The 24,682-nt window shown below is 40.1% G+C and overlaps 1 protein-coding gene across 1 annotated transcript in view; it reads left to right on the forward strand.

Moving 5' to 3' along the window:
* Positions 1-23,806, forward strand: part of LOC145413995 (glutamate receptor 1-like) — an 802,643-nt gene extending 778,837 nt beyond the window's left edge. The window contains exons 30-32 of the mRNA XM_080283586.1: positions 10,985-10,991; positions 23,313-23,450; positions 23,786-23,806. Of these exons, the coding sequence (XP_080139712.1) occupies positions 10,985-10,991; positions 23,313-23,450; positions 23,786-23,806 (166 nt within the window). The remainder of the gene's footprint in view (positions 1-10,984; positions 10,992-23,312; positions 23,451-23,785) is intronic.
* Positions 23,807-24,682: the final 876 nt, after the last annotated feature.

The following is a 24,682-nucleotide window of genomic DNA, read 5'->3' on the forward strand; positions in this document are numbered from 1 at the left end:
TTATCAGTGATATTATCAAAATGTATGACAGCACTAAATCAGTCAGTGTCATTTACCTTGATTTCAAAAAGCATTTGATAAGGTTCCACATATTCAAGTTGTTGAGAAACTGCGCACGTGTGGTATCAGTGGCAGTGTACTAAGATGGATCGAAAGCTGGCATACGAATTGTAAACAGAGTTGTAATCAGTGGTAAGGAATCAGACTGGAAAAATGTTGTTAGTGGAGTACTGTAAGGCTCAGTTTTGGGTCCTATTCTGTTCTTGGTTTATATTGACGACATTGGTGAAGGCGTGTTTTGTAAATTATCAAAATTTGCTGATGATATAGATTGGTAATAGAGCATATACCCCAGAACAAAGAATACTGATTCAAAGGGATCTTGATAAATTGCTTAATTGGGCTGAAAAATGACAAATTGATTTTAATATTGATAAATGCAAAGTTCTAAATACTGGAAGTAAAAATGAAAAAAGTAGTTATACAGTGAATCATTCTTATGAATGTAAACCATGAAAAGGAACTAGGAATAATTGTAACAGATGATCTGAAGCTAAGTAAACAGTGCACTGAAGCTATAATGAAAGCTAACAAACTAGTTGGATTTATAAGTAGATCATATGAATTCAGATCTGAAAATATAATTCTTACCCTGTACAGTTCCTTGGTGCATCCGCTTCTAGAGTACTGAGTGCAGTTCTGGTCACCATATTAAAGGAAAGACAGAGAAATTAGAGAGAGTGCAGTGACAAGTAACAAAAATGATACCCAGACTGGGGAACAAATTGTACGAGGAGCTATTAAATGAGCTAAAGTTATTTAACCTATCAAAGCTCAGACTACGAAGGGATCTGATTCAGGTATTCAAGATTATTAAATGAATCGTTAATATGGATGTTGACAAGTACTTTGCAGCTGATCGTTTGAACTGCACGAGAGGTAATGGGTATAAGATTATTGGAAAGCATTTCCAGTCTAAAGAAGCAAAGCATTTTTTCCTTAACAGGGCTTTTAACATTTGGAATAAACTGCACCGGGATTTCGTTGATTGCAGTACAGTGGTGACATTCAAAAATTGTTTGGATAAGTATCTCACTTCAAATCCCCAGCAAAACGCCTTCATGACTGAATAATAATAATGTAAGTTGTTTTTCTCTATTTCAGATCGTGATGAAAATATAGCAGGGAAATACTATGTACAGTAATTTATGATAATTGTAGCTTATTGACACCTGTAATGTACAGATATAGTTGGACAAAATATAGTTTACCACTTTTCAGTCATTCCTAAGAAAATTGCATGTCAGCTTTTCCATGCTGCATGGTGGTCATTCTCACATTTTTCCTGCAAGCTTCGACTGGAGGGCTTGATGGGTGGGGGATAGCCTTCTTGCTTTACCATCCTTACCTTTAACATGTAGAATTAGATATCATGGTGATAGTCTTCTCTGTAACAAGCAGCCTCGAAAGGACCATTAGATCTGTTGCTGTTTGTTTTCCTTTGTACTTCTTTGTATTCATTATATTCATGCTACCACCAGCTGCTTTTATGACCTCTGCCAAGGTTATGTTTTTATCGGTATTGGTTTGAGTGTCTGTTTGTCTGTTAGCACGAATACTCAAAAAGTTATGGATGGATTTTGCTGAAAGTTTTTGGAGGGGTAGGGTATGGCCCAAGGAACTTTCCATTAGATTTTGGTGGTGACCCGGATTATCATCCGGATCCATGATTTTTTTGTTCATTTATCCATAAGATATCTCGAACAGTTCTCAATTAATTTCAATGAAATCTTGTGGAAAGGTAGGCCATAGGTCAAGAAAGAATTTATTCAGTTTTGGGGTGGATCCAGATTGTGCAATGGCATTGGCGGACGTATGCACTTTTTGAGTGGTTTCTACTTAGTTATGGTACTTTTCATACTGAAGAACATTAATGAATGTAGTTTCTAACCCCTTCACTGGGATAGGTTATCAGTAGATAACCCGGTGACATGTCTAACTTACATTATTGCTATCTTTAGGCAATTTAATCACCCTTAGGAAAGACCAGAAAGACATGTAGTAGTGAAGTGGTTTGTGAAGGCTATATTTCTCCTCCAGTTAGACAATTAACTTCATAAAATCTGATGGTAGCAAGAGTAAAGCAAAATGCATCATTGGATTGAAGGGGTTAAGTAAAGTTGTGTGGATTTAGCAAGAATACATTAAAAATATGTAACCGTGGCAAAGAGATTGATTGATTGTTGTTGCTGTTGTTGCTGATAATAGTCTTTTCAACATACATCCCTCATATTGTTCCTGCCACGTTATATTATGCCACCTATTCCGAGGATGTATTTTCATTGTTCTTGCTGTCTTCAGACTATATTATTCAGCTAGGGATAGACTTTTAGAACTGGAGGGGTTAAATACAGGCAACATTAACCTATTCAGCACGAGAGATCTTTTTCAGGCTGAATGAAATACTGTGGAGGGAGCAAAGACAAGACGATAAAGTATGCCCTTAGGTGGAAGGATTTAAATGAGAAAATTGGTTGAATCAGTATTTGTTTGACATGGTTGCAAAGGTCATTGTCGTTGTAACTGAGAAGGTGGTTCTCCCTTCAAGTTGTAGTTTTGTGGTGGTGATGTTTTATTTAAATGTGTCCAAGTATTCCCTTGGTCGTGTTCCAGGGGAAGACTGTGGCTTACCAAAAAATGTCATCCCTGATATTCTCATAAATCTGACAGTTAGTTAGCCTTCTTCCTAGTTTCCTTAACTGCCACTGACTGTGGGTCATGCCCACGTACAGTAATGTGTTGTCGAGTGCTCTGGAAAACACTGTCAGAGAAACTAATACATCAGGTCTTGTTGGAAGCATAATAAGAAGAAGAAAAATTACTATTGTAGGCTTGTTTTGTCCACGAAATTTATGATATATACTGTACTATTCCTTTATTAGTTGTTCGGACTACACGTAGGTAGAAAGGTGCTTGAAGTACAGAAAACCCTAGCTGGCTGTGAGCGAGAGTATGGAGGGTACCGGATGGGGTTAAGGGGTCGGAGAGAAAGTGGGGGGGTTGTGTGGGAGTGGGGGACTATGAGGAAGGGGGGGGAGGAGGGGATACCTCTCCATCGATCAGTGTTACAAACACCTTAGTCCACGGAAAAAGGAAACGAACTTATTCCGACGTCTGTACATACACACATAGACCATACGGATAAGTACCGTATTTTTTTCCTAGGTGAGCTACAGTTACCTACATACATACACCATACAGGTAAGAACCGTATATTTTTTTACCCTAGGAGGTCTGGTGTATATATTAATGGAAAGCCTTGCTCCATGATTACAGGTGTTTAAGGATCACGGAATGCTTGCTGGCTTGAACATGTGAGAATTATTTGTGCTGATACACAGACCATGAAGATATTACAGTTATTTCTCGGTTGTCAAAGTTAAATGATAATAATAAGAATTAATAATTGCAGATCTAAAGAATCCAAAAAATTTAAGGAACAAAGATACACACAGACACATTCAGTGTCATGGTCTGTGGTTCACCTTGAGAAATTCATGCAACACAGGAAGGATTTCTGTGCACGCTTGCAGTATTACATACACCATAATTATAGAGTTTATGGCCAGTGTTTTCCTACATGGTCCGACCTTAATATTTATAGATAGTCATTTTGATAATTATAAACATTTAAAAACCTACATATCAACCGCACAAGCCTTATGTGCAGTCACCATCAAAAGTCCTGTCACATCTCCTGTCCCTGTCTCCATGATCTTTGACAATCGTGTGGTGAATCTGTAACACCCGACTCTGATGTAGTGCCATACCAAGACATCAGTGTCGGTTGCTGTTGATTCACTGAACTGATTATAACCCCGTGGAGAGAAAAGCAGGCGAGGTGACAGGACTTCTGATGTTGAGTGTAGTAGTGTACCATATGATTTTTTTATTTTATTTATATGGAAATGGTTCAGCTTTAATATTTATAATAACTGATGATTCCATGTTTGAGTATTGGACAGACAGACAGAAAGGGAGAATGTATGGCTGGATGGGATTGACTGTGTGTGTGTGTGTGTGTGTGTGTGTGTGTGTTTTATTCAGTGCCCCCCCTCGCTCTCTCTCTGTCTCTCTTTCTTTCTCTCTGCTGTTGGTAGCCGGGTTAAAGTACAAAATTCGTAGTTTAGTGCCTAAGGATGATTAGATACCTATGACAATATATTTTTTATCTCAGATAATTTCTACGCTTTAGGTTATCCCAATAACTTTTTTTTTTTTTTTTTATCTCCAACAATAATATTCAGCTCGAGAGACTTTTCGAATTGAAGGAGTTTAGATGTAGCTTCCATTAACTTGTCCAGTACTAGAAATCCATTTTTAACTTTTATATAACAGCTTGGACTTCCACCACGTCACTGCAATGAAAGGGTCAACACTGCATGATTCTCGGCACCTCACTAAGAACCTGTCAGACTGAAAGAGTTAGAAAAAGGAAACAGATTCAACCTATTCAGTCAGTCATTTGTTTTTTGGTATTTCATTTACGCTGTCAATAAATTACTTCAAATTAGGACGCATACTGTATTCTTCACTCGTCCGGTATCATTCTCAGCACCTCTCCCATCGCGAGATATCCTGTACGTATCACCTTACCCTGCTCTTGTTTGCCACTGCTGTAATTTTAGTATCGACATACTTTGCACCCATCACGTCTGTCTATCTATCTATAACCAGATAATAATCCCGTAAGGGGTGGCCGTTTGTCTTTGAGTTAGTTATGTTACGGAGAGGGGCACCAGACCTACGCCAGCCCACTTGCTGACACGTAGGGAACACGTGTGGGTTGGTTATATGGTTACCACCCAGCGTTGTAAATGATTTCCTGGCTTACAGGAAACTATTTGGCTTGTTACTCAATGTAAAGCCACCTGAAAAGGAAAGAAGAGTAATAAAAAGTGACAGGAAAGATGGGAGATATAGGAGGAAAGGAGGGCAGACACAGAAACGGAATGATAAAGATGAAGGCAGAAGTAAGTAGCACCACATAACGTACTTTTACAAGATTAACAAGAGTATGAAGAATAAATCGTTCAGAAGGTGCTGCGAAGCCAAGTACGCTACCTACTGTAGACCTCAGGAATAGGATGCACTTCTGCCTGTTAAGAGGATAATGAGGCCTGCATCTCAGTCTTGCAGGTCTAGTAATCTCTCGACAACCTAATACATTCGTATGATGGTAGCAGTGGTAAAATGTAAGAGGCCACCGTCGTGAAGGGGTTAGCCCTCCGATATGGTGACTTTTATATTCTTTGACACCAAATGATATGTGCAGTTTAGGCGGGACCTCTTGTGGAAAAGGGGTTAAGGAAATTTTATTCTCATATCTCTTTACTTCGAAAAATCTCGCCTTAGTTTAATAAAACTGTCTGTAGATGGCAGGAATGTATTATAGATGATCTCTTGCTTAAATGACCTCTCTGACACCATCACTTTCTCACAGATCCTCTCCAAAACTCTTCCCTTCGCAGAATATCACCTCCACCACTGCTCACCTTCAAGATCGCTCTCGTGCCGTGTCGTGGGGAATGCATGATGGTTCTGTAATGGGGTCTATAAAAGCCTGCATTGCATAGAGGCAAAACGGGGATCCTCTCTTTGTCTCAGTGGTAACATGCATGCTTATCAAGTGCGAGGGCCTGAGATTGAATCTCGGCCAGGACAGTGTGATACATTTGTTAGGTGTCAGTACATTGGTTGGCAACGGTGTGAGATGTGAGGCGAGAGGCTTGGAAGGCAGTGATGATGTTGGTTAGCTGACAGCGTCCTAGACCTTACATCCCGGGGATGAGCTGTTTCGTGTGGTCCGCAGCATCCCCAATGGTGGCCTCCAATGCAACTCTACTGTGTGTTCGAAACTAACCAAATTAATCACCAAGAGGAGAAAAGAGTGATGTAATAGGGTCCATTAAAGCCCTCATTGCTTAGAGGCAAAGCGGGGATCCTCTCTTTGTCTCAGTGGTAGCATGCGCGCATATCAAGTGCAAGGGCCCGAGATCAAATCTCAGCCAGACCAGTGATTAATTTGTTGTACAGTTCGGTCATTACAGTTTACGTTAATCATCATCCATCATCAACAACCATACTACTTTCTAACACACTTTCCTTCCCTCATAGATTCCTTCACACCTTATAGAGTACATTCACAGAGAGGCCAAAATGAACCTCCGCCGATGCAGACTGATCATGTAGGCTGGTATTAAAAAAAAAAAAAAAAAAAGTTAATTTTACTTGTTTGCTTTCTGGCCAGTCCGTTTCTTAGTGGCAGCTACATTGCGTGTGACAATAAGAAACAGTTTTTGCAGAACATGGCCAATGAAACGAAATGTAATACAGGTTTATCCTGAGCTACTCGATCAAACAGTTTGTGTCTGAATACATTCTGTTCCGACCTCTTTGTAAATGTACAGTACCCTTACCCTCACAGAGTAGTGCATCCACCACTCCTGTCCTTCCACTTTGTTGTCCGGTTGTGTCATGGGAAGTTTATGTCATTCATACATCTTTTTCATACTTTCCTTCCCTCACAGCTCTCTCCACACCTTTTACTCCCTCAGAATATCACTTCCACCCCTACTCACCTTGCAGATCGCTGTCTGGTCGTCTTGTGGGAAGTGCGTGGTGGTTCTTCACGCTAATCATAATCTCTTCGTACACTGCCAGCCTGGCTGCCTTCCTCACCGTCGAGAGGCTGGTCACCCCCATCAACTCTGTGGACGATTTGGCCAGTCAGACTGAGGTGGAGTATGGCACGCTCCAAGGGGGATCGTCCATGAAGTTTTTCGAAGTGAGCCGATTTTTGTTTCTTTCATAAATTATGACTGAGTATTTAATTGGAGGGAGGAGTGAGTTGGGGGGGGGAGGGCAGTCAAATGGTGGGTGACAGAGCGACTTGGAGGCGTTTTGTCTGTGGCCACCCTTTGCGGCATTAGGGCTTTGGGCTATAGATAGATAGGTAGATAGTAAATAAAAAAAAGTTTAAGATTTACTAGTGAGTTGGTCAGAATTACTCTTTCTTGAATTGAGTTTTGGTGGTGAAGACGACTGTGTGTGTGTGTGTGTGTGTGTGTGTGTGTGTGTGTGTGTGTGTGTGTGTGTGTGTGTTTCAGGTTATTTCTGATTTGTGTATTAATCCCAGTTGGTTTTATTCCTTCGATCAGGTGTGGTATGTTTCACTGTGTTCTTGCTACCTCCTGGCGATAATATTCAACTTAGGAGTGCTCATTTATTCTTAAGTGGTCTGAAGTCTTCCAATCCGAGTCGTCTAAAGGTAGCAAGAGGAGGCTGGGTTGTCATGGTAACAGTGTCATGCCACATACACCAAATTACTGTGTATTGTCACTTGGTGAATTGTGGTGCTTTGCTGATCATTAAGGGATTGTGGCTAGCATTGTTGTGACGTCATCAGCTGTCAGTCAGGACAGCTGAATCAGGGTCGTCTGCAGGGACTGTACACTCGTATGTGATGATAGTGAAACTCTAAAAGGGCCATTAATCCTAAATGGAGTCTCAGAGCATGAGTGTTGTGTAATGAATGCAGGCGGCGTTGCGACGAAGTTTGTTTTCTGGACGTAAACGAAGTACATGTTTGAGGAACAGACGTTTTGCCGCGACCATACCTCGACTGTTGCCATTTTACCTTCTGTTTACCTGAAAAACAATTGTTTATAACTCGTGAAACCGCATCAGATACATACATATAAAATTATATGTTCAGTCAGATTATATAGCAATGAATGGATCAGTACAAAAGAACTGTGGGTGCATATTTTTCAATAAATGGTGTGAGATGAAGTGGCTTTCCCTCATGTGCACCTGGTATTAAAAAGGGAAAACATGGTCAAGAGTTCACACTATTGTGTTGTGTGTGGTAAAGCCAAATGTACACACCCCCAATATATGTTTTGTCGATTCCCAAAAGATTGTTAAGTAGTGTTATGTACTCTTAACGTATGGTTATTGGCCATTAACCCGGAATAACATAACCCAGAGTAGTACTACCCATAGCTGTGAGTGTATAACATGCGGAGTTTAGTTCTTATTTATATACTGTATATTCATAGGCATCCCTGGTTTATTGGTTTTTGTGTGTGTTCATGTATGGTGAACACAATTTTGCTTTGCTGCATAGGCATTACCGGTATATAGGATTTTGTGTATTCAGGAGGTATTTGCACTATGGTAAGTGCGTACTGTAAATGTGTGCTTCTTTGTTGCATGTTTTATAAACCCGCATATCCGGCATTGAGCCTCACCTCCCTTTCTTCCTCTGAGCCACAAAAAACTCCTTATCCTCACAATTTTTGATGAAGTCAAAGGCATTTGTGTGTGCAGTGTCAAAGGGATCTTTCATCTCTTCTTGGAATTTCTTCCTCTTCTCCTCTTTCTTTATTCCGGCTCTTACTGCTCTCCAACTTTCTCCATTCTTCATAGAGAAATTTGATTTTGGGGATACAATTCCGTGGCTCAGATGCAGGAATGCGAGCTGTCTCCCAGAATCCCCTAGTTCCTCAGACAGAACACGTGCTGAATCCCTGTGTTCGTGTCTCTGCATCATGTAAAAAGTCACGCTAACAGTTCTCCACAAGAAGGTAGTTTACTTCCACGTAGTGTTTCAGTTGGTTGGCCAACAAGCCAAATCGTGGTTTTGCTTCTGCTTTTCATCACTGGCGTTGACACTTCCACTTCAGTCATAGTAAATAAGTGCTTAATATTAACTCAAAAGGCAAATCCCTGAAAAAAGAAACAAATACGGGATTACTAGAATGTAGCTTCCAGTGAAATAGAGCAAATACTTTTTTTAAAATAACAAATAAGATTATCACAACAATAAATTTGCATATTAGGCTCAAACTTTGGGTAAGATGCAGCACCAGAAAATATCATCCAATTCGGCTAAAATTTGGTGTCTCAAGAGTTTACATCTAAACTCACAATATACACTGCCAGCAAACAAAATAGTCCAGAATGACCACGCTTATATATATATATATATATATATATATATATATATATATATATATCTATATATATATATATAGTTACATAGCCTATGATTTCATCATCCTTTGTGTAATTCTAACGTACAGTGTGCTGCCTGTTTGATCACGAGCGTGTTCTACCTCACTCCCCCCTTCTACTGTTATAGTAGAGTAAGTCGTTCTTTCTGTTGTTCAGAGCGGGATTGTCAACTCTTTGTCCCCATGGCTTCATTTGCGCGTCCTTCTTACAAGTTGTATCAAGCTCTGCCGGTCCCTATATAATGAGCTCAGTCTCTGCATTATTGCCACTTAGATCTACTCATTTTGTTCACATCTCTGTCCTCCCCTGTACAGTTATTATTATTGTGAGTGCTCAGGGAGTCTCCAACCATCTAGCAGCTGTGTGTAATTTGAGTATAACTGTTATTGCATTTTTTTCTTGTACTGTGTAGCATAAGGTTAATTCTTGGGCCTAGTAAGGTTTTTGTAATTTGTGTAGGGTTCTTGTTGTCAGCCATCATTAATAATATTTTGTATCTGTAATAATATATCTGGGATTCACTGAGTACTATCTGGTATCTCATTTTAACAGGGCTGACTTAGATAAATTTACTCATGCTAATTTCGTGTTAATAGAGGCTATTGCAGTTAACCATATATTTAACCTGTTTTTTGCCATTACATTATCCTTATGAATCCTGAATGTTTTGTTGTTAGTTTGAGCATTAAACTTTAACTTGTAATTTTACCTAACTCTTTTGTTTTGAACCTGGAACTTTACGGGACAGCAGTGATTTTTTAGTATTCTCACTTAAAGTGTACATTATCTTTCTCTGCTCGATAACAATATATATATATATATATATATATATATATATATATATAAGGGAAGAGATTCTGTGGATCAGATATTCATTCTTAGATCTTTAGTGGAAAAGTTTCTAGAGAAGGGAAAGAAGTTATATGCGGCTTTCATGGATTTGGAGAAAGCATATGACAGTGTGAATAGATAAGGATTGTGGAAAGTATATATGGAGTAGATGGGAAGTTGCTGAATGCTGTGAAGAGTATGTATGATGGTGCTAAGGCTGCAGTGCGTGTGGATGGTGAACTGAGTGAATTTTTCTCTTTGAAGGTTTGGTTGAAACAGGGATGTGTCATGTCCCCATGGTTGTTCAATCTGTACATGGATGGGGTAATAAAAGAGGTACAAGGTAGAGCAGTGGATGTTGGAGTGGCCCTGGTGAGAGAGGGTAATGTTTGAAAACTCCCTGTACTGTTGTTTGCAGATGATACTGTGTTGTTGAGTGAAGACGAAGGGGAGCTGCAAGGCTTGATGGATGAGTCTGGAAGAGTGTGTAAGAAACGAAATCTAAAGGTGAATGTAGGGAAGAGTAAAGTGATGGTCATTGAGAGAAGTGAAGTCAGTGAATGTACAGCGAGGTTGGATGGTGAGGAATTGGAAAATGTGAGTACGTTTAAGTTCTTGGGTAGTGTGATGAGTAAGGATTGAGGTTTGGAAGGTGAAGTGCTTGAAAGGGTACAACAAGGAAAAAAGGTTGCTGGTTCCTTGGAAGCAGTGATAAGAAACAAGGAAGTGAGCATGGAAGTGAAAAAGTTACTACATGACTATTGTGATACTAACTCTAACGTATGGAAGTGAGGCTTGGACGTTGTTAGAAGGACACAAGTCAAGGGTGAGAGCAGTGGAAATGAGATATTTAAGAGGAGCCTGTGGAGTCACATGGAGAGACAGGCTGATAAATGAGGATATAAAGGAGTGTTGTGGTGTGGATGTGGATGTGATAGGAAGCGTTAGAAGGAACACACTGAGGTGGTTTGGCCATGTGGAGACGATGGAGAGTGAGAGACTGACGAGGAGAGTATGTGAGTGAGGTGGAGGGGGGGAGAGGAGGGAGGGGGAGGCCGAGGATGAGATGGAGGGATGGAGTGGAGAGGTATATGGGAGAGGGGTGTGTGAGTTGGGAGCAGGGCAGTAAAATGGCAGGGGACAGGGCGACGTGGAGGCGATTTGTTTGTGGCCACCCAAAACGGGATTGAGGCGTCTGGCAATAGATAGATAGATGGATATAGTACTTGGTGATTCATTTTTATTGCTTCAAGGTTATATGATTATACCCGTTCAAAGAATCATGATTATATGATTTTATGCGTAATCCAGTGCGTTCTTGGGCACATTGTTGTGTACTAGGATATATTCTTCGTTCAATGTATATATTGATACATAATTGTGATTGGTGGAATTCATTATAATTTCCCTAGTTTATATGTGGAGATGACATTATGGTTTATGCAGTACATTAATGACGGGTGTGTGCTTGAAGGGGAATGATTGCACAAGGCAGTTCGGCAGTGTGGGGTAAAGGGGCCACAGCGATAGTACAGACGGGTACGAACTATTAGGGAGTTAAGACAGCCTGTTATTAATTGGGTTACCCGTTGTTTGTGCTTCGGTACATCACTCATGTACCATAGGATGTTCATTATCATTTTGGTTTATTTGGTGAACAGTTAACGAAATAGTGACGAATGAGATACATACGGTAAAACTGTGTGGTGCTCAGATAGGCTACTGGTGACTACTAGAGAAGTATAGTGCAGTCTTACATGAAAGCACTGTTACATTGGATATAGTACTAAGACAGAGCTTCAGCATGCTGTATTGATCATCGAGTGTTACATTTGAGCTTACACTGTGTTCATTGTGTTCATTTGTTAGGTTTAGGTTTTGCATCTAGGCGTATTCAGGTTATTGTAATTAAAGTTAGTTAAAAATTAATGTTCATAATACCACCCACTCTGGTAATAAGTTGATGTGTTCTCTTGTTCGGTGTCGTAATTGCTTCAGTTACAGAAAATTCAATGAACAACACGTCATAAGATTCATAGGATGTTTTTTACTCTCTTCACTCTAACTTGGCCTAAAATTGCCATCTCTCCATCTTCAATACTGAGTTTTAACAATAGAATATCACTAGAGTATGATAGTAGTCATGAAGTGCTGTGGGAAGGATGAAAGGTCACAGTATTGTCTAATTCTGCCACTGAGTTATGTGAAGTAAGCAGCAACAAGACAAAAATCTGTGTTAAGTTAACCATTCATGTCTTTTCCCCTTTTTCTTGCTACCACCGGATTTTTATTATTATTTTTTTTTTTTTACATCAGACTGGAAAGGTTAAACATAGCCTTCATTAACCTCGTTAGTACGAGGTCTTTCTTAACGTAAATGAAATTATACCGGTCTGAAGGGAAAAAAGAGGTCCCAGTAGCATTTTGGGGTCGATTTGTGGACAGTTCGATTAGATGGCTATGGTGGTGGTGGTGGTGATGGCTGTGATGATCATGATGATGATGGCGTAGACAACGACAATGACAGTTTTTTAATATGTTTTCATTACAGCTCATTTGTCATTTAAGTATAGGCCACATAAAAACAAACATTGTATATTTGCATTCGTATTAAAATAAAGTTGTTAAAGATGGCATCTCCTCCACTTCCCATTTGTCATTATTTGTGTCCTTCCATTTCTGCTTCCCTCATTTCATTCTCTCTCTCTCTCTCTCTCTCTCTCTCTCTCTCTCTCTCTCTTCCCCCAATTTTTTCTAGGTTTCTCTGTTTCGTTCTCCTGTACTTCTCCAATTTTCATTTCCTCTACTTCGATTATGATTTACACCTCTGGTTATGCATCCCCCCTACCGCCAGCCCATTTATTTATTTATTTATTTATCAGCGTTCCAAGATTATTGTCTTCCCGTAAGAATCTGTTCACCTCCACGCACTGTGAGGGGATCAGCATATTGTATTGTACCTATCACTGTACATTTTTACCTCAGCGATCATGAATGCTCTTTCAGTATTGTTCTTGCTGTCACCAAACTATTTTATTCCTTCACTGTTATGACCTGTTTGTTCTTCTTGAGGTTGTGTTGTATCGGTGTTATATTGTTGTCTTCACTAGTTTATTTTTATTTTTTTCACCCTTTTTTCAGCGATCCAAGGTAAGTGTGTACAGTCGAATGTGGGAGTTTATGTCGTCCCGTAAGCATGTGTTCACATCCACATGCGAGGAGGGCATCGAGCGGGTACGAACGTCGAAGGGCAAGTACGCCTTTCTGCTGGAGAGTGTTAAGAATGACTACATCAACGAACAACTTCCCTGCGACACCGTGAAGATTGGACAACACCTAAACTCCAATGGGTACGGCGTGGCCACTCCACCACACTCACCGCTTAAGTAAGTACAGAAAATATCACAGCTAGAAATTGGTTGGACCCGTTCAGGGACATAATTTTGTCTTGCATGGGGAATATCTCTGGTACAGAACGGGTTAACGGGGAATATGTCTGACACTTCCTGCTCAAAAAGTCTCTCCTAGGCTGGATGAAGCCGTTTGGAGGTATGAAGATAAAATGAACACTTTCCTTTAACAGTATGAAACTATGGACATAATCTGGACCCGGATACACAGAAGTACTTAAGGCGAGAGACCTACCTAAACCCCCATAAGGAAATGTTTTAGACCCATATCACCAATGCACAGAACACATGTGCAGCCATCAGACGCTGAACTTGTTATGACCGTGAAATAAGGGCTGGGATAAGGGGTACCATTGGATATTGTTTGCCTACAGCCGAATGAAACCAAACTAGTCACATTTCAAGTATTTCAGAGCGAAGTATGTAACAGAGCTGTTGCACTGGGATGAAGATGAGTTGTAGATAAAGCACTTTAACATGGCGGAGATTTCCGCCCTTTTGCAGTATAATTTTTTTGGTGTAGCCATTTTTTTTTTTTTTTTAAATGTCGCACGCATATACCAATCCTCCCCCCACCCAACCTCTCTCTCTCTCTCTCTCTCTCTCTCTCTGTCTCACTACTAATTACCCGTTTCTCCATCCCCTCCCCATATCACTCTCTCCTTGTCTTCTTTCATTCTCTTCCACACTCTTTCTATACATGTTCTAATCATCATCCACTTTACCTGCTGTCCACAGGGAAAGCCTCAATTTGGCAATACTGAGCCTGAAGGAGAGTGGAGACCTTCTCAGACTAAAAAACAAGTGGTGGTTCGAGAACTCGGAATGTGGCAAGAGTAAGCAGGTTAGCATCCCACCCACCCGTTTGCAGTAATAGTAGTAGTGGTAATTATTATTATTATTATTATTATTATTATTATTATTATTAGTCGTAGTAGTAGTAGTAGTAGTTGTTGTTGTTGTTGTTGTTGTAGTAGTAGTAGTAGTAGTATCCATTCAAAATTTTTCTGCCTCTGATGTTTGAAATCAATCAAAATGGGTGATTTCAGGCATAGAAGGATTAATAGGATGCACAAGAGTTGCTCTCTAATGTCTTGAGACTCATGTATATATATATATATATATATATATATATATATATATATATATATATATATATATATATATATATTTTGGGGGGGAGCCTCTGTGGTAGAGTGGTAGAGTGTGCGTTTCGTACACGGGTGAACCAGGGTTCGCGCCCCGCCAGGGTAATAAACTTTGGGAGTGTTCACCTGGCCACGTACTACACTGGCAGACACAAGGGGTGCTGTTGTTGAACATCCAAAGCCACGCCAACACTACAGTACAGTTACACTTACATGCACTTCTCACCTACATACAATCTCTGCTAGACAACTTAAGCCACTTGGTAGAGATACATTGGCTGTATCATCCCCATTTCGGTCGGGATAGGCCGGTCCTGCAGTGGACACACAAACGGCTGAGATTATATATATATATATATATATATATATATATATATATATATATATAGTGTGTGTGTGTTTTCTTATTATATCCCTGCTATGTTCACGTTTCCCTTCTCTCAACCTCTTCGGTGCCAAGAACTCTTCTTCCAGATTTAGAGGCCCAAATATTTATTGATGACTACGACATTATTGCCATTACTGAATCGTGGATAGATACCGGTACTCAAGAAAGAGATTTTGTAGCACACTATAACCTATCTATTGCCAGACGCCTTAATCCCGTAAGGGATGGCCACAAACAAATCGCCTCCATGTCGCACTGTCCCCCGCCATTGCACTGCCCAGCTCCCAGCTCACACCCCCTCTTTCATATACCTATCCATTCCATCCCTCCATCTCATCCTTGGCCTCCCCCTCCCTCTTCCCCCTCCTCCACCTCACTCACATACACTCTCCTCGTCAGTCTCTCGCTCTCCATCCTCTCCACATGGCCAAACTACCTCAATGTATTTCTCCTAACGCTTCCTATCACATCCACATCCACATCATAACGCTCCTTCACTTCCTCATTTGTCAGTCTCTCTCTCCATGTGACTCCACATGCTCCTTTCAAGCCACTCATTTCCGCTGCTCTCATTCTTGACTTCTGTCCCTCTAACAAGGTCCGAGCTGCACTTCCATACGTTAGAGTTGGGATAACAATACTCTCATGTAATAACTTTTTCACTTCCATGTTCACTTCCCTGTTTCTTATCACTGCTTTCAAGGAACCAGCAAACCTTTCTTCCTTGTTGTACCCTTTCAGGCACTTCACCCTCCAAACTTCCATCCTTACTCATCACACTTCCCAAGTACTTAAATGCTCTCACATTTTCCATTTCCACCTCATCCAGCCTCACTGTACATTCACTGACTTCACTTCTCTCGCAGACCATAATTTTACTCTTCGCTACATTCACCTTTAGATTCCGTTTCTTACACACTCTCCCAGGCTCATCCATATAATCCTTGCAGATCCCCTTCATCGTCACTTAACAACACAGTATCATCTACAAACAACAGTACAGGGAGTTTCCAAACATTGCCCACTCACACTAGGGCTGCTCCAACATCCACTGCCTTACCTTGTATCTCTTTTGTAACCCCATCCATATGCAGACTGAACAACCATGGAAACATAACACATCCCTATTTCAATCCAACCTTCAAATAGAGAAATTCACTCAGTTCACCATCCACATGCACTGCAGCCTTAGCATCTGCATACATACTCTTCACGGCATTCAACAACTTCCCATCTACTCCATATATCTTAATAATTTCCACAATCCTTGTCTGTCCACCCTGTCATATGCCTTCTCCAAATCCATGAAGGCCACATACAACTTTCCCTTCTCTTAAAGCTTCTCCACTAAAGATCTAAGAATGAAAATCAATCTACACAACCTCTTCCCTTCCTAAAACCTCCGTGTTCTTCTCCAACTAATTCCTCTGTTATTTCCCTAACTTTGTCAATAAGTATCCTACCATATACTTATCCTGTTACACTAAGAAAACAAATGCCCTTATGATTACTACATACTTCTTATTCCTCTTTTCCTTTGTACTGGGAAGTAATTATACCTGAGTTCCAGTCCTCTGGGACTCTAACCTCCTCCCAGGCCAATCTATGCATCTTCCACATCCATTCTGCTTCAGCATTTCACCACACACTCCATCGATTCCTGGGGCTTTCCCCATTTTAACTTTCTTCATTGTTTCCACGACTTCCATCCTACTGATTTCTTTTGTCTCCTTTCACATCCCTCCGTCTCCCAGCCATTCCCTAGCCACTGACACTTGCATTACTTTCATTCTCTATGTTCAACAATTATTTAAAGTGTTCATTCCATCTGCTCACTTTTTCTCCCTTCTCCACTAGTAATCTACTATTTTTATCTTTCACTTCGCAACAAATTTTTTTGGCACCCTGTATAACTCTCTTTACCTCTTTCCAGAACGTTTTCTTACGTTCCTTCCACTTTACCCTCAAGTTCCTTCCAAATTCCTCATCCACTCTCTTCTTACTCTCTCTTACTAATCTTTCACCTCTCTCTTCCTCTCTACATATAACTCTCTCTTCTGTCTCTCAACTTCCTCCACACCCATTTCTCATCCACTCACTATATGCTTTCTTCTTTTGTGCCTCAGCCTTTCTCTCCTCTTCATTCAACCATGCTGTTCCCTGCACCCCCTTTCGTCTTCTCTTCACCCCACACACCACCTCACATGCACAGATTTCTTCTGTGATTATCTTGCATACACCTTCCACGTCCCCCATCTGTTCCAATCCATATTTACCCAATCGCTCCTCCATTTCACCTTTATATTCTCAGGTGTTTCCATCGTTTTGTAACCTTTGCACCCTCCTTGTATGCACTACTTCCTCCTGTCCTTCCCTTCTTCTATTTCTCCATTTCATTTGGTCCTTGATTCTGACCACGAACAAGTGGTGGTTGGAAAGTCCACTCCCCCAACCTCAATATACTCTTGCATCCATTACATAGGCCTACTCTCTCATCCTGTCATCCATACACACATAATCAGTCATTGCCTTCCGTTCATTCAGTTCACCACCCACCCTTCTCATCACTCGCCACGTATACCTATGGATCATTTTGTGTTGAAGAGGATGTTGGCTATCACCAACCCCCTCCTGGCACAGATGTCCACTAAAGCACTGCCATTCCCATCCGTCTCTGCAGGCACACCCCACTAACCATCTACTCCATCCACCTTCACATTTCCTACTTTTCCATTCGTATTTGCAGTCAAAAACATTCTCTTATTCCTTTCAAACTTTTCCATGCACGCTTCCACATTTGTCCAAAACTCTTCTATCACTCTACTTGCACGATCGATCTTGCGCTGGTGCATACAAGCACACAATCGCCCACATTTGTAGTCCTTTCAGTCTTACCCACACAATCCTTGAGCCAACTGATCCATACTCTTTTATATCCTCCTTTCGTCTGTTACAACAATACACACTCCTTCTTTTGCCCTCTCATTCTCACCTATTCCTGCGCATTTACCCCATCCCTACTCTCATTCTCTCACACTCTCACCTCCCTATTTAGTTTCAGTTAATCTGTATACATCCACTTCGCACCCTCAAGCACCTGGACAATCTCTCACCTCATCATTTGCACCCCTTACATTCCCTGCAGCTATCTGTACCATGTCCTTAGTTCGGTCCTTAGTCGTCATCTTTTGGTCAGTCCTGGTCTGAGGCTTCTTGCTTGTATTTTTGGTTAGTTGTTTTCCGGGGGGAGGGGGGGGGGCACAAACCCACTGCCAACCCACTTATCACATAGGGAACTCATGTTGGTTGGTTATAAGGTTACCACCCAGCGTTGTAAATGCTTTCCTGGTTTACAGGAAATCATTTGGCTTGCCATTCAATGTAGAGCTACCCTAAAAATATAGTACCACTACACTAAGTGGGTGGATGATGGGCACCCCCACCTACCATTTATATGTATATACCACTTATATATATATAACCTTCCTGGTTCCAGTATTTCAGTAATGAGAGGAGTAGGAGAATGGGAGGTGGCGTTCTGCTATATATTAAAAGTAACCTTCATCCATTTGTAATCCCTAAACCATCCATTGACAACATAGATGTAACCTACATCCAGCTCAGAAATGAATCACACAGATGACATTTGGATAAATTTATTGTCCACCAGCCCAGTCTTGCGAAATTGGCAATAAGATATACGAACAAATAGCGGAAGTCTGTTGAACCCAGAATACTCTAATTGTTGGAGATTTCAACTTACCAATAACAAGATGGACTGATCCTTATCTTCGCACACAGGGTTAGACTTGTATACCATCTTACTTGAAAGCTAAATATATCAGTTTGTAGAGCAACCCATTCATGGAGAAAATACCCTAGATCTTATACTGGTGACATCAGAAAGCTTGGTTCATGATGTTCGAGTAGGAGAATAATTCAGCACTAGTGATTATCCCATAGTTACATTCAACCTCAGTTTCTGTAACACAGACCAAAATTTTAGTTACAAGAAAATCCCATACTACAAGAAAGCCAATTTCCACAAATTAAATCTAACTTTATGTAGCAGTGAATGGGAACCAATTATTGACAGTACAATTATACACACAGTGTGGACAGAGTTTGCAGAAATCCTTAATAAGGCAGTTACCAAGGCATAATAGAAGACCAGTGAAAAGTAATAAGCCAATATGGTGGAAGAGCAATATTAAGAGAAGTCTTTCAGTAAAAAAGCTCACTTATCAGATAAACAAAGCCACTAATAATGAGGATAAAGAAATTTACCATAACGTATGTCGTAATGCTAAAAAGTTAATAAAGAAAAATAAGAAAAACTTTGAAGTGCATATTGGAAGCACCAGTAAATCAAACCCCAAAGAAATTTTCAATTACAGTATATCAGAAATAAGAAAATAGTAACACCAACACTAGGACCACTAGTATCAGCAGATGGTGAGCATACAAATGATGAAACCGAGATGGCTAAAATTCTTAATACTTTCTTTTCATTGGTATTTACAGTAGAAAGTCCATGCTCGTATTTACAGTAGAAAATCCTGCTCGATCCAGATAGGTCCTCCACACACGTAGATGAAGACAACACACTCAAAGAATTATTATCAGTGAGAGAATGTACTCCTTGTGCTAAATAAATTAAAGATAAATAGAACAGCAGGGCCAGATAGAATATCTCTTATGAGTCATAAAGGAGGCAAAAAATGTAATAGTGAAACCCTTAACACATATATTCAGTATATCACTCAGGAGTGGCACTGTACCAAGCGGTTGAAAATTAACAAATGTAACTCCGATATTCAAAAAGGGAGACTAATCTCAACCCAGCAATTACTGACCAATAAGCTTGACATCAGTTGTTTGCAAGTTGTTAGAAACCATAATTAGATGTAAAGTGGTCAGTCATATAGAACAAAGCAGTCTTATCAAAGACTCAGCATGGATTCTGAAATAAGTGTTCATACCTTACTAATCTACTTGATTTTATCAGTGATATTATCAAAATGTATGACAGCACTAAATCAGTCAGTGTCATTTACCTTGATTTCAAAAAGCATTTGATAAGGTTCCACATATTCAAGTTGTTGAGAAACTGCGCACGTGTGGTATCAGTGGCAGTGTACTAAGATGGATCGAAAGCTGGCATACGAATTGTAAACAGAGTTGTAATCAGTGGTAAGGAATCAGACTGGAAAAATGTTGTTAGTGGAGTACTGTAAGGCTCAGTTTTGGGTCCTATTCTGTTCTTGGTTTATATTGACGACATTGGTGAAGGCGTGTTTTGTAAATTATCAAAATTTGCTGATGATATAGATTGGTAATAGAGCATATACCCCAGAACAAAGAATACTGATTCAAAGGGATCTTGATAAATTGCTTAATTGGGCTGAAAAATGACAAATTGATTTTAATATTGATAAATGCAAAGTTCTAAATACTGGAAGTAAAAATGAAAAAAGTAGTTATACAGTGAATCATTCTTATGAATGTAAACCATGAAAAGGAACTAGGAATAATTGTAACAGATGATCTGAAGCTAAGTAAACAGTGCACTGAAGCTATAATGAAAGCTAACAAACTAGTTGGATTTATAAGTAGATCATATGAATTCAGATCTGAAAATATAATTCTTACCCTGTACAGTTCCTTGGTGCATCCGCTTCTAGAGTACTGAGTGCAGTTCTGGTCACCATATTAAAGGAAAGACAGAGAAATTAGAGAGAGTGCAGTGACAAGTAACAAAAATGATACCCAGACTGGGGAACAAATTGTACGAGGAGCTATTAAATGAGCTAAAGTTATTTAACCTATCAAAGCTCAGACTACGAAGGGATCTGATTCAGGTATTCAAGATTATTAAATGAATCGTTAATATGGATGTTGACAAGTACTTTGCAGCTGATCGTTTGAACTGCACGAGAGGTAATGGGTATAAGATTATTGGAAAGCATTTCCAGTCTAAAGAAGCAAAGCATTTTTTCCTTAACAGGGCTTTTAACATTTGGAATAAACTGCACCGGGATTTCGTTGATTGCAGTACAGTGGTGACATTCAAAAATTGTTTGGATAAGTATCTCACTTCAAATCCCCAGCAAAACGCCTTCATGACTGAATAATAATAATGTAAGTTGTTTTTCTCTATTTCAGATCGTGATGAAAATATAGCAGGGAAATACTATGTACAGTAATTTATGATAATTGTAGCTTATTGACACCTGTAATGTACAGATATAGTTGGACAAAATATAGTTTACCACTTTTCAGTCATTCCTAAGAAAATTGCATGTCAGCTTTTCCATGCTGCATGGTGGTCATTCTCACATTTTTCCTGCAAGCTTCGACTGGAGGGCTTGATGGGTGGGGGATAGCCTTCTTGCTTTACCATCCTTACCTTTAACATGTAGAATTAGATATCATGGTGATAGTCTTCTCTGTAACAAGCAGCCTCGAAAGGACCATTAGATCTGTTGCTGTTTGTTTTCCTTTGTACTTCTTTGTATTCATTATATTCATGCTACCACCAGCTGCTTTTATGACCTCTGCCAAGGTTATGTTTTTATCGGTATTGGTTTGAGTGTCTGTTTGTCTGTTAGCACGAATACTCAAAAAGTTATGGATGGATTTTGCTGAAAGTTTTTGGAGGGGTAGGGTATGGCCCAAGGAACTTTCCATTAGATTTTGGTGGTGACCCGGATTATCATCCGGATCCATGATTTTTTTTGTTCATTTATCCATAAGATATCTCGAACAGTTCTCAATTAATTTCAATGAAATCTTGTGGAAAGGTAGGCCATAGGTCAAGAAAGAATTTATTCAGTTTTGGGGTGGATCCAGATTGTGCAATGGCATTGGCGGACGTATGCACTTTTTGAGTGGTTTCTACTTAGTTATGGTACTTTTCATACTGAAGAACATTAATGAATGTAGTTTCTAACCCCTTCACTGGGATAGGTTATCAGTAGATAACCCGGTGACATGTCTAACTTACATTATTGCTATCTTTAGGCAATTTAATCACCCTTAGGAAAGACCAGAAAGACATGTAGTAGTGAAGTGGTTTGTGAAGGCTATATTTCTCCCCTCCAGTTAGACAATTAACTTCATAAAATCTGATGGTAGCAAGAGTAAAGCAAAATGCATCATTGGATTGAAGGGGTTAAGTAAAGTTGTGTGGATTTAGCAAGAATACATTAAAAATATGTAACCGTGGCAAAGAGATTGATTGATTGTTGTTGCTGTTGTTGCTGATAATAGTCTTTTCAACATACATCCCTCATATTGTTCCTGCCACGTTATATTATGCCACCTATTCCGAGGATGTATTTTCATTGTTCTTGCTGTCTTCAGACTATATTATTCAGCTAGGGATAGACTTTTAGAACTGGAGGGGTTAAATACAGGCAACATTAACCTATTCAGCACGAGAGATCTTTTTTCAGGCTGAATGAAATACTGTGGAGGGAGCAAAGACAAGACGATAAAGTATGCCCTTAGGTGGAAGGATTTAAATGAGAAAATTGGTTGAATCAGTATTTGTTTGACATGGTTGCAAAGGTCATTGTCGTTGTAACTGAGAAGGTGGTTCTCCCTTCAAGTTGTAGTTTTGTGGTGGTGATGTTTTATTTAAATGTGTCCAAGTATTCCCTTGGTCGTGTTCCAGGGGAAGACTGTGGCTTACCAAAAAATGTCATCCCTGATATTCTCATAAATCTGACAGTTAGTTAGCCTTCTTCCTAGTTTCCTTAACTGCCACTGACTGTGGGTCATGCCCACGTACAGTAATGTGTTGTCGAGTGCTCTGGAAAACACTGTCAGAGAAACTAATACATCAGGTCTTGTTGGAAGCATAATAAGAAGAAGAAAAATTACTATTGTAGGCTTGTTTTGTCCACGAAATTTCTAGCTCCTCTCTCCCTTTCCCATGCTCACTATGCCCATTTCCATACCCATCTAACAAGCATGTTTACAGGAGACTTCAAAATCTAATTTCACCGCAGCAATACCACTAATTCTACAACACCCATTTTCACATGTTATACTTTTCCTGTCTCAGCTCTCTTGTCCATCTAACTTCCAATCCAGCCTACACTTTCTTTTGCTCACAACTCCAATTTCTTTACCCACCTTTCGATGTTTTCGTGGTGCAGTGCACGTCACATGATTGACGAACGTGTTTGTTCTATGCTTCATGGTGATCCTTCTCATTCTCTTGCACACTGTCTTCGGCTGGAGGAATTTCTGAGTGGAGGCAGCTTATCACTTTATTTTTAATCTTCAGTTCATATTATTACCATAATTACTGTACCACAATTTTAATCTTCGTTGTGACAAAAATGCTTCAAAAGTACCGTTAGGTCTGTTGTTGTTTTCCTTTGTACACACACTCCTTTCCCCCCCTCTCTCTCCTTCTTTAATTGACCCCTCTTTTTATCACAGGATACCCACGCTAGCGCCCTGACTCTGAGCAAAATAGCAGGCATCTTCTACATTCTGACTGGAGGCCTGGTACTGTCAATGGTCGTGGCCATCACAGAATTTTTCTACAAATCGAAAATAGACGCCAGCCGAGCCAAGGTAAGTAAAGGCAATGAGTTTTAGCTAATTGTGAAACCTGATCAGGCGAGGATGTATGCATACCCCCAGTATATGAGAGTCAGTTATGCGATGCTTATGATTTTCAAGGTGCCAGATGGTGTGTTAGTTGGACCATTACAGTCAGGGTGACATACTAGCTAGTCCAAGAATTGACTGAAAGCTTTTCAGTCATGTAATGTAACAAAGGGGAGTATGCTGGTCATAGCTGTGCCCATAAATGCCTTGGACTAGAGGCAGCCATGGTTAAAGCCCCAGCCCTATAAGCCTGCATTTCATATTACATAATGTAGTCATGCAAGTTCTGCCTTTGGCAGTTGCTTAAGAAAATGTTATAGTGCAATGAAGACTTTTCTGTACCCTTCACCCTGCACGTTTTAACCCGCCCCATCCCAACCACTTTTCCACCACTGACTCCCCCCAATCCCAACCATTTTAGGAATTTTTTTTTTTTTTTTGGCTCAAACCTTCGCTTTTGGTGAGAAACATCGAAAATTCATAGAGAAACCGCTCACCTGAGGTTTTAAATACTCATTACAGGTAGGAGTACCTCCTTACCATACTGGGTTTTCTATCAGGCTGGCACCAAAGAAAACGAGTTCTATGGGAGGATAACTATTTCACACCACTCATAAACGGTATTTATTTATTTACTTGGTACGAATTTATATGTAGTACAAGAGTATATTGGTTTTCAAGCAGTAATATAGGCATTATAAGCACTGTTTCACTCACTAATACCTGACCTTTTTTTGCCACATTACCTGATCATCATTTCCAACTGTTTCTTCCTCTGATGCTATGTAAAGTTTGTCCTTCACATTGTCATTGATTGGGGAATCACTCTGGCCCTGAATTTCGTACCGTGGCTTGACATGGCTATACTGGCGAGGTCACTGATAACAGGTGAATTGCTGAGACAATGGCATGCAGGGGGGGGGAGGAGGTCAGCTGGGTAAGGCATCGTCCCTGCCTGGCATCTTGTTGAGGAAGGTGTCACGTGTATACGTACCAAAAATGACTCGCAAAAATTGAAAATTGTGCAAATTAAGGACCTTGCAAGTTTTTCGCGTTTATGTACGTCGACGGGATTGGCAGTGACAAAACGTGTGGATGTTAAAGAACGTCGACGGGACGCCGCGGGTTAATAATACGGCTTTAGTCACTCATAATTAGTTATGAGTATGTTCCAGAGAATAAAAAAATTTACAACT

This window comes from Coenobita brevimanus, chromosome 1, assembly GCF_032717465.1.
Source record: "Coenobita brevimanus isolate Jiangsu-jjx chromosome 1, ASM3271746v2, whole genome shotgun sequence".
Lineage (NCBI taxonomy): Eukaryota > Metazoa > Arthropoda > Malacostraca > Decapoda > Coenobitidae > Coenobita > Coenobita brevimanus.